Genomic DNA, 10,417 nt, shown 5'->3' on the forward strand with positions numbered 1-10,417 from the left:
CGCATCTGAAAAATGGGTATTACATAAAAAAATTAAAAAAAAAAGAAAAAAAAGAAGAGAAGAACATGTGATACGCATGTCACAAATGTGTATCACCAGAATCAAATGGGTGATACGCATTTTGTGAATGCGTATCTTATTTTTTATTTATTTATTTTTTCAATTTTTTTAATACGAATTACCCATTTTTAAAATGCGTATTAGTATACCCAACTGAAAAATGCGTATTAGACGGGTATTTTTGACCAAAATTTTAAAAAGAGGTATTTTTGTCACAAACTCTAAAAAAAGAGATATTTTTGTCATTTTTTCTTTATAATTATATATATTTATTATTGAGAAATTTAAAATAAATAATTAACACGAAATCGGAAATGTAAAATATTCATAATATAATTTTAATTTAAAACACGGGTAAAATGTAATGGTAATGCTTCTTTCTCACCATCTGATTTGAGCTTGTTTTCCCCAAATTACCGGAGGAAAGGATGGGATCCATAGATCCGCCCAAGAGCGGCGGCGAGCAAAACGGAATATCATCGGAAAATGAAACGTACAGGAAGCGTAGATCAACAACTTTACTTGCTCTTGAAGTCGGCACTCTCGTCATGTGTCGTTGGAGAGACTCCGAATATCATCCTGTTAAAGTCATCGAACGACGTCGTTTGCACTCCAACGATTATGAATATTACGTTCATTACACCGAGTGTCAGTCATGACATGACCCTCCTCCTTTTCTTTTCTATATCTGCCACTGCCACTCTTTGCTTTTTTTCGATTAAATAATGTTTTTTTTATGTTAGTCAGTTGTTGCTTCTGTTGTGTAATTCCACTATTATTTACTCATTTTCACAAGCCTAATTCTTAGGCTTTTGTGTTTACTACTAATTATACTGCTCTACTCGCTTATTTTCGTGTTATTGATGCTTTCTTTACAGTTAATAGGAGGCTTGATGAATGGGTGAAGCTTGACCAGCTTGATCTTAACTCCGTAGTGTCCGCTGTTGATGAAAAGCTCCAAGACAAGGTAAATACTTCTCTCTACATTTCTTCTATTTAACTTCCTTTTACACTTTTTGCATTTATTTTCTGATTTTGCTCTTTGTGGGTTTTACAGGTAACATCCTTAAAAATGACTCGCCACCAGAAACGCAAAATTGATGAGACACATGTGGAGGTGTGTAGCTTTTATCCTTTCCGTTGTTACATAAATAATATATTATTCACACTTTCATGTATATTTATAAACATATTTTGTTATTATTATTCGTATTATTGTTAGCACCCTGAAAAAGTTATCAATATATACTGTTTTCCAGTGTCAGTGACCAGTAATCAACATTATTTAGATATACTAGAGTTAAACTGAAAGAAATGTACTAACCTCAAAGTTAAAGCTGGAGTCGGGTTCAGCAAGGTATTGCAAACATATAATAGAAGTGGCAGCCCATTAAGAAACAGAGATTTTATTTGCTTATTAATATGTACACTTTGGCCACTGTGGCAAATTTTAACTAGAGATGAAATTTGTGCCTGCTGACAGCTGACTTGTAAATTTAGAAATTCAAGCAGTCAATATTTTGTATTTAGTGCGAGTAACAAACAAATCAAAAGGATTTAGAAGCCTATACTAGATGCATTATGGCATATACTCGTTAACAAGTGCACGGCGCGACCCTATCGTGCAGCATCTCAGTCCGAAAATAAGCTTTGTAAGATATTAGCATCTTCTAAAGGTTGTTAGTATTTAGAGACAGTCCAGAAATAGAACATTAATATTATACTTATACACACACACGTGTAAGTTGGGCTGTTTCTTGATTCACTTATTTTCTGGCATTGCGGTACTTTTTGTATATCCCTGTATTTAGAGCCATTCTCAATTTGCCCTTTTGCAGTGGATTGTAATTAAAATTTGATTCGAATGTAATAATTTCTAGGCTTACGCCTTGATGCTTATTAAATTATTATTGGCGTTTCCTTTATTTCAGTAGCTGGCTTTGAGGTATTCTTTTTTATTTTTAATGAAGTAAAATAATGATGTCATAAAATATACAGGGCCATGAGGAGCTTGATGCTGCCAGCTTGCGTGAACATGAAGAGTTCACGAAAGTAAAAAATATTGCAACTATAGAACTTGGAAGATATGAGATTGAGACATGGTACTTCTCCCCTTTTCCACCAGAATACAATGACACTTTGAAGCTGTACTTTTGTGAATTTTGTCTAAACTTCATGAAGCGTCAAGAACAACTTCAGAGGCATATGGTGAGTTTTGGGCAACTACTTCAGTTCGGACTACCCTTTCAAAATGTGAACCATGTTCTTAGATATTTTTAAGAAGTGGTCTGAATAATATATTTCATAAAATTACCAGACCGAATATGTGAATGTGTATATAAACATATCCTCTGTCTTGCACATTTTAGGGTTGCCCACGCCACCCAAGTGATACTCGTCGGTTATTTTGAAAGTAGTAACTATCGTTCCTGTTAGATTTTGGTTTAATATTTATTCACCTGTTTCGTACTTCCGAAAGGAATTAGGACATGCCCACCCTCCATGCTTGATATACCATCATAGAATGAGGTAGCTATTTCTGGAACTTCTGGAGTTTTGGCTAATTACTAATACTTTCCCTCATACAAATCTCTTATTTGGGGTTATATGTTGGAGTACTTGGTTTGTTTTTTTTTAATGCGTAAACTTTACCCTTCCTATTTGGTTGGGTTGGGTTCATTCGTGTTTGAACTAATGTAGGGCATCTCTAGGTTACAAAGAGCGTACACTTGCCTAAAATCATATCCTGTATGCATATTTGATTTTTAAATTTATCTAGCATGCTTGCTGCATAATGGAAATTCTAGTTACGTTGTATGGTAGGTTATCATTTTTTAAAATCCAATACTAAAGTAGATATGATTGAAAAGACAAACAAACTGTATTACTGGCTGCCTAAACTATACAGTGCTGAAAGCATTTATATTGATGTTTTCTCAACCCTGCAATAACCAAGCGCACCAGACACACACACACACGGAAACTTCTTAGATTGTTGTTTACATATTCCATCTAATCTGATTTGTTAGATAAATCTTGTCATTTGTTCTTTTACTTTAGTTAATTTCTTTCTTTCATTCATTAATATTTAATTTGAGGAAAGCATTTTCTGATTTATACTTAAAATTCTGTGTAGAGGAAATGTGATCTCAAACATCCCCCTGGTGATGAAATTTATCGCAGTGGCACATTATCAATGTTTGAGGTTTGTTTACATGATCCTTAAATCAATATATAAGTTGTTTCTTGTTTCCGCTGATTATGGTCTCTTTCATTTCGGAACCTAGAATGCTTGCTTATCATCCCACTTTTTTACAGTTTCAATTGTTACCATATGTGTTAGCTTTGACCTTTTCATAATATATTCCGTATTCAAGCCAAATAGTTCTATTTTGTAATATTACCTAATATTCTTTGGTTTACTGTGTACTTAACGTCCCAACTTGTATATACTCAAAGAATCGGTATTTTTATGTTCTTGTGTATTTTTATGCTATAATTCAGCTATATGATTTTGACGCCTGAAATAGGTCGATGGGAAAAAGAATAAGGTGTACGGGCAGAATCTTTGTTACCTGGCAAAACTGTTTCTTGATCACAAAACACTTTATTATGATGTTGACCTGTTCTTGTTCTATGTGCTGTGTGAATGTGATGATAGAGGATGCCACATGGTTGGATACTTTTCCAAGGTATTCTTCTTTACTTCATAATTGTATCATTTTTTTATGCTGTCTATTAGGCTGGGTATATATTTCATATGGTGGCATGTAATTGAGAAGAGTTGATGATATTTTCCAAGTTGTGCTGTTGGCTCATGATCAAGCCATTTTTTCTGTTGCATATTTGTACACACAGAAATCAGTACTAAAAGTCGGACACAATATTCTGAAATTTCCTCGAAACTGTATATGAAGGAAATTGAAATGGCAAACAAGAAATTGTTTTATGTATTCTTGATTACAAAGACTAAATCAATTCATTAATCAATAATGCTGTAGGACTAGGTGATTAGTATTTCTCAGGCTGGGCCCTAGGTTCAGATTCAAATTAAGGCTTTGGGGGCCTAGGGCTTGGCTGATTGTAGAAGAATATTCAGAATATTTGCTATTATTTTGGCAAAGAACACATTTCTCACTGGGGACACTTCTTAACGATAATGGTGGTGTTTTTCAAATTTGGCTGCAAATTGACATGAATTTGCTTCCAGTTATCTGCAATAAGATTCTTTGTCAAAGTTTATCTTTAAAATAGTGCTTTACTCTTAAATTTCCAAGATTCTTTTGATGATTGCAACTAATGAGGCAGTAGATGTCAATGTGAGACCCCAGAAAACAACCTTTTAATTGTATATGTTCTGGTGATGCAGGAAAAGCACTCGGAGGAGTCTTACAATTTGGCATGTATACTTACGCTTCCTCCCTATCAGAGAAAGGGCTATGGAAAATTCCTGATTGCATTTTGTAAGACTTCTTTCTATTGAATCTTATGTCATTTAAAATTTAAAATATTGTGATTATTTCCTTGTATTAATAAGATGCTAGCTAAAATTGGACCCCCTGCAGATCCCACACATATTTTGTTCTGGTACAGACATTTGACATTTCTCTTTCAAATTTAGGTTATACTGTAAAAATTAATTTCACTTGATCGCGAAGCTTAAAGACTAAACATAAGTATCAACTCAGAAAAAAATAATAATGCAGTTTTATGGACATCAAGATACCGGTTCTTCAGATAGTATTCAGCGTATAATTAATTGTTATAGCGGCGTTTAGTATTTATGATATTTATCTGATGAGTACTTATACAAGCACTTTTTAGGTCTCTCTGCCTAGAGAAAATATGCAACAAAACAGCCAAGAAAATTTAATGCTTTTTGCGTAGTTTCTTAAAAGTTGACAGAGGGAAGGAAGAAACAGTAACGACTAATAATGTTTACAGTACATATATCCTGTTGGAGTTGTATTGCTGTTTTTTGAGTGTATGTCATAGCTTATGTCTTCATTAACTTGGAACAGCATATGAGCTGTCGAAGAAAGAGGGGAAAGTTGGCACGCCTGAAAGACCCTTGTCTGACTTGGGTCTGTTGAGTTACAGGGGATATTGGACTCGTGTTCTTTTAGATATTCTGAAGAAGCACAAGGGCAACATATCTATTAAGGTATATCTGAACTTTCAAAATAGCTATACAAATTTCACGTTGTTATTTGCTATATTTAAGTTGTTTAGTAGTTGATTTATTTTTAATAAACTAAATTATGATTTCTTTTCGCTTGGTTGGATGCTTTCAATACTTATCATTATACTCTAGACAAATATACACATTTAGCAGAATGAAACTTCATAAACCAGTGGTTGGTAAACATACGATTTAATCTATCTCATTCTCAGCATGTAGAATTTGTCACAATTTGTCACGTCCCGATTATTGTCGATAGATGTTTTTATGGTGGTGTGTGGTTGACCCCAAAAAGAACTCATAGAAAAGTTTCGACTAATATGAAAAGAAGCGGAAAAAACACATTTATCACTGTTGATAAGATTATATGATCTTTTGTTATTAACTTATAATACAGGGTGAAGAAAACCTTAGTTTAAGAGGCCAGCTAATATAAATATTGACGGGGATGTAAGAGAGTATCTATTAATCTTTCACTTATACTACTCTAAAAAGATAAATTGGGGTTACGACTGGAATTTTGCAGATCTGTGTAAAACTGATTATTCTCAACATGAGGCCGATTTTGATAAACTAAGGAAAAAAATTCATTTGATTAATGTGCCGGTTATCCGATTAATCTCACAAAAAGATATCTGTCCGCCTTGACCTATACAGTTAAACCTCGATGAAGTAATAATCGATAAAGTAATAATCTCGCGAAAATAATATTTTTTCCGGTCCCAACGTAATGGACACAGTGTATTTTTACTACCGATAAAGTAATAAACTCGCTAAAGTTATATTTTTTCTTCGTCCTGACCCTATTAATTTAAATAGGTTTAACTGTACTCTTTACGGTTTTCAGAACAAGTTTTAACAAGAAACAATAAGTAATATATAACCTAATAATTTAGGAAAATATCAGAGAACCTAATATAATAATATCTTTGTGTGGAACTACATAAGTTGATTAGGGCTGCTTGTATTTGTCTAGCTAAATCTGATAGTACACTTTTTTAAGAGCTGTCCTGCATCACAACTTAAAATTTTGTGCTGTTAGTTATGTTGTTTACCTTTTATGCTATAGTATTTTATAATACCAGCATATATTAGGGCAGTCAACGTAAAAGTTTGCTATAGTTTAATTTTTTTTTAGCTAGAAATATTTTTTTCTATCTAGTATGTTCTGATAACCTGAAAATTTTACATGATTATATCAATTAGGTGTTAATCATTTCTATTTTTTTTATATATTATTTGTTAGACTTTTGGAATATGATTTGTGCTAGTTTGGCACAATTGTGCAAATTAAGCATACTGTGATATAAAATGTAGCATTATCAGTGTTCTGAAAGTCGGTCTAGGCGGCCACCTAGGCGGTCTTGAAACGCCCCGACTCGGACCTAGGCGGTGATTTAGGCGTTTTTTCAAAAAATTGGTCAAAAATCGGACTTAGCGGTCAAAAATCGGTCAAAATTGGAATTAGGCGGTACATAATTAAAAACATTTTTTTTTACAAATTTTATGAGTTTGGTTCATTAATTCTTTAATCATACACAATATCGTGTTCATTTTAAATAGAGAGCATAAGCCGATAAAAAAATTATTTTCTTGTACAATATCTAAAAGTGATCCTTTAGTAAGTTTACAAGTTAAAATTTAATATATTTAATATTTTAAACTCTGTAGTTGGTTTATAATGTGAGTGAAATGTGTATATAATAGTTAATACAATCCTAATTTTTCTTTATTAAATAAGTTATGGTTAAATAATTTTACATAAACATAAAAAAATAAAATACTATTTTTATATGTTCGATTAATGCTCCGATTAATCCGTCCGATTAATCTCCAATTTTCCGATTAATCTCTCGAAGGTACCTTCACCGCCCTGGGATGCCTACTGATTTTTGTAACATTGAGCATTATTAAATGGTGTGAAAGAACAGGGCTTGTATGGTTGGTGTGGTCAGGCTTTAAGCTGTTGATTGATTGTTTTGTGTTGATCTCTTTTGTTTAATTGATTGTTTTGCATTTATTTCTTTCTGCGTCTCTCTCAGAACTTTTGCTTGTCTGTAGGAGCTTAGTGATATGACAGCCATCAAGGCAGAGGACATTCTAGCCACCCTTCAGAGTTTAGAATTGATTCAATACCGAAAGGGGCAGCATGTTATTTGTGCAGATCCAAAGGTCCTGGATCGTCACCTGAAAGCTGCTGGGCGTGGTGGCCTTGATGTAGATGTTAGCAAGCTAATTTGGACTCCTTACAAAGATCAAGGTTAGAGGATACTTAACGACTAAAGTCCATCTCCGGGACTCCTGAACCCCTACTTGTATATATATAAGTTGTAGGTTAGGAAATCAAAAATGGAGTTTTTATGTTATAACCATGTTGGCTCTTAAAGAACCGTCTTTGTAACCTGGTGCAATTGTAAGCAGAATCGAAGTACATTTCTTTGGTATGAAAATACTGTTTTACAATAGATGAGATCATATTACCACAACTTTTTTTGTTTTGATGTGTAAAGGTTCTGTTACATAAATTAGAATTTACAAGCTAGTATACGTATCCTTGGAGCAGCATTTCGGCTGGTTAATACGTTGCCCGTATCCCATTTTAAGCCGCAATCTTTAAAGAGGCTGTTTGGTTCATGGTTAATAAGCCTGGTTAAACTGGAATCGGAACCTCAATCTCTTGCATTAATGTTTGGATTAGTAATTTTTATATATGAAATGGAAATTTTATTCCTTCAATAAATCATACCCTTCTCACCCCTTGGAGTTCTATATAATTCTTATTCCCGACTCTGATTCCCCGCCGCAATTTAAACGCCCCGTCTTAGAGTGGGAAAAGAAAAGATGAAGACAGCTTATAGTTGCAGGTCTTTCATGGTGTGCCGTTTGCTATTAATTGTTCACACCAGAGTAAAAACTGTACAAAAAAGAAAGAGTTTAGCCTTATCCACATTGACTAGTACTATTATGACAGAATGAAAATTGCAATTTGAGATGCTAAAGAAATAAAATATTATTCTTAAATTGCAATTTGAGATACTAAAGAAATAAAATATCTGATATGGGCCTAAAATTAGCCTAGATGTATAATTAATATTGATATCATTTAGACCTGATACGGACTAATAACGAAACGCAATTAACGAGACTCAAAACCCTGATTATTTATTAATTTTATATTTAATAAATAGGGAGGATTAACAACTCATTAAATGAGTCCAATCAGTGATATAACTCTATAGAAGATGGCCTTGAGGACATCTACACCAACAAGGAGTCTGATTCCTTCATTCAAGGATTTCAAAGTCTATCTAAAGTCTGAGACTTGTTCAACAAGTCTCCTAACCCTAGTTCAATTTAAGGACATCCAACATCTATATAAAGGGTCTTACCCCATCAATCAGAACTACGTTTTTTGACTTAATTCTCTAAATTCACAGAGATACGAAGGCATCTTGTGAAGACAGATTTAAGCTACGAAACACAAGAGCAGCCATTAAAGGTCTTGAGCTCTCGAACCCTAGCAATAAATATCGTAATAAATACAATCTAGTTTTTATCCATAATATTTGGCGTCGTCTGTGGGAAAGCATAACAACAACCATGGTGAGAACACGGAGCGAGAGCAACGCCCCCGAAGTAACACCAGCTGGGACGACCCAGACGATTTCGTCAACAGTAGAAATACCCCCACACTCATCATACGCCTCCACCCAAGGTGGAACCCCAATAGGGGAAACTGAGCCTCAGCCACAAGGGACGAATCCCCCAGCTCCTCAAGGAACGAGTTCCCAATTTCAGCAGCTACATGCACCTGTGAATCCTCGACCCACTAGGTTTGAGTATTCAACAATTGTGACCACTAACCCCCCTTACGGGATGCACCTATACCCCGAGGTTAGGGGAAGTGGATATTCTAATCGGAGTGAAGTTCAAGGGCAGGCACCCCCTATATACGTGGCTTGACTCCTATTCCAGAGGACCAAGAGTTTTCTGGGCCTTATACTGAAAGAGATTCCGAATCTTCGGATGACGATGTGGCTCCAAGGAGAAGGCGTGCTGGTAAAGAACCAACGCCCGATGTTAACCAACGCCTCAGAACCACACGAGGGACGAATATTCAAGAAGTACAGGAGAGGATTAGGGCTCATGAAGTTGAGATCCAAAGGCTGAATCGCGACCTGGAGGCGCACCTAAGACCCCCACTACCTCCGAGGAGGAGAAATCCTCCTCCAATCATAGACCTGGATGGTCCAATACTAAGAAGGGTTGTTGTCCTAAGGGTTGATCCAAGTGATCTTCTGCCTCTAGGAGATCCTGATGATCCAACTTCACCATTCACTGAATAGATAATGAATGCCCATATCTCAAGGTAGTTTAAGATTCCCACCATCAAAGCTTATGATGGTACTGGAGATCCCGCTAATCATATCAGAACATTCTCTAATGTACTGTTATTGCAGCACGTGAACGGCACTATTAAATGTCGGGCCTTTCCTCAAACCCTGTTGGGAATGGCCCAAAGGTGGTACATCCGTTTGCTTCCGAATTCTATTGGTTCATTCAGAGATCTAAGTCAAGATTTTATCAAGCAATTCATCAAAGGAAGAGTGCATGAGAAACGTTCAGCATCCCTCATGAGCATTGTGCAGAGAGCAAAGGAGTTCTTGAGAGACTATCTAAACCGTTTCAACAAAGAAGCTTTGAAGGTCTCAAACTTTGACGACAAGGTAGCTATGATAGAACTGCAGCAGGGAACTAAAGATGAATTTTTCAAGATGTCATTGGCCAAGCGCTGTAATAACCCCAAATTTTGGAATTTTTGAAGCATGGATGAATAGTAACTTTTGTTGATGATGCTGATTAAGGAAAATTACCAGACCACGCTATATAGGAGTACTGTTATGGAAATTCTAAGATCGTATTAGTATTCCATAAAGTAAATAAGCGTATGTAAAGATCGTCAGAATCCAAATCCGCACACTTTGATTTTTCCCGAAAATCCACCAGATACCGAAAGAATTGAGTATAAGGTAACATGATAAAAAAGATTTAAATTCAAGGATTTTTAGAGAGGATCATAAAAGGAATATAAAATATTTAGAAAGGTTTAGGGGAACCTAAGTAATAAGATTCCAGGTATGATCCCTCAAACGATAAATGAAAACAAAAGATAAG

General features: G+C 35.0%; 1 protein-coding gene across 1 annotated transcript; it reads left to right on the plus strand.

Moving 5' to 3' along the window:
- The first annotated feature begins 421 nt into the window (after window positions 1-421).
- On the plus strand, window positions 422-7,709 carry LOC141720355 (histone acetyltransferase of the MYST family 2). The gene is made up of 9 exons (XM_074522710.1): window positions 422-708; window positions 939-1,027; window positions 1,118-1,177; window positions 2,059-2,268; window positions 3,197-3,265; window positions 3,591-3,752; window positions 4,430-4,523; window positions 5,082-5,224; window positions 7,304-7,709. The coding sequence occupies exons 1-9, from the start codon at window positions 489-491 to the stop codon at window positions 7,505-7,507; spliced, it is 1,251 nt and encodes a 416-aa protein (XP_074378811.1). The 5' UTR covers window positions 422-488; the 3' UTR covers window positions 7,508-7,709.
- Window positions 7,710-10,417: the final 2,708 nt, after the last annotated feature.

The sequence above is a fragment of the Apium graveolens genome, chromosome 4 (assembly GCF_009905375.1).
Source record: "Apium graveolens cultivar Ventura chromosome 4, ASM990537v1, whole genome shotgun sequence".
Classification (NCBI taxonomy): domain Eukaryota; kingdom Viridiplantae; phylum Streptophyta; class Magnoliopsida; order Apiales; family Apiaceae; genus Apium; species Apium graveolens.

Coding starts and splice junctions, on each gene's coding strand:
- LOC141720355 (XM_074522710.1), top strand. CDS start 489: ATGGGATCCATAGATCCGCCCAAGAGCGGCGGCGAGCAAAACGGAATA. Junction 709..938: donor TTACGTTCATTACACCGAGT/GTCAGTCATGAC, acceptor CTTTCTTTACAG/TTAATAGGAGGCTTGATGAA. Junction 4,524..5,081: donor AAAATTCCTGATTGCATTTT/GTAAGACTTCTT, acceptor AACTTGGAACAG/CATATGAGCTGTCGAAGAAA.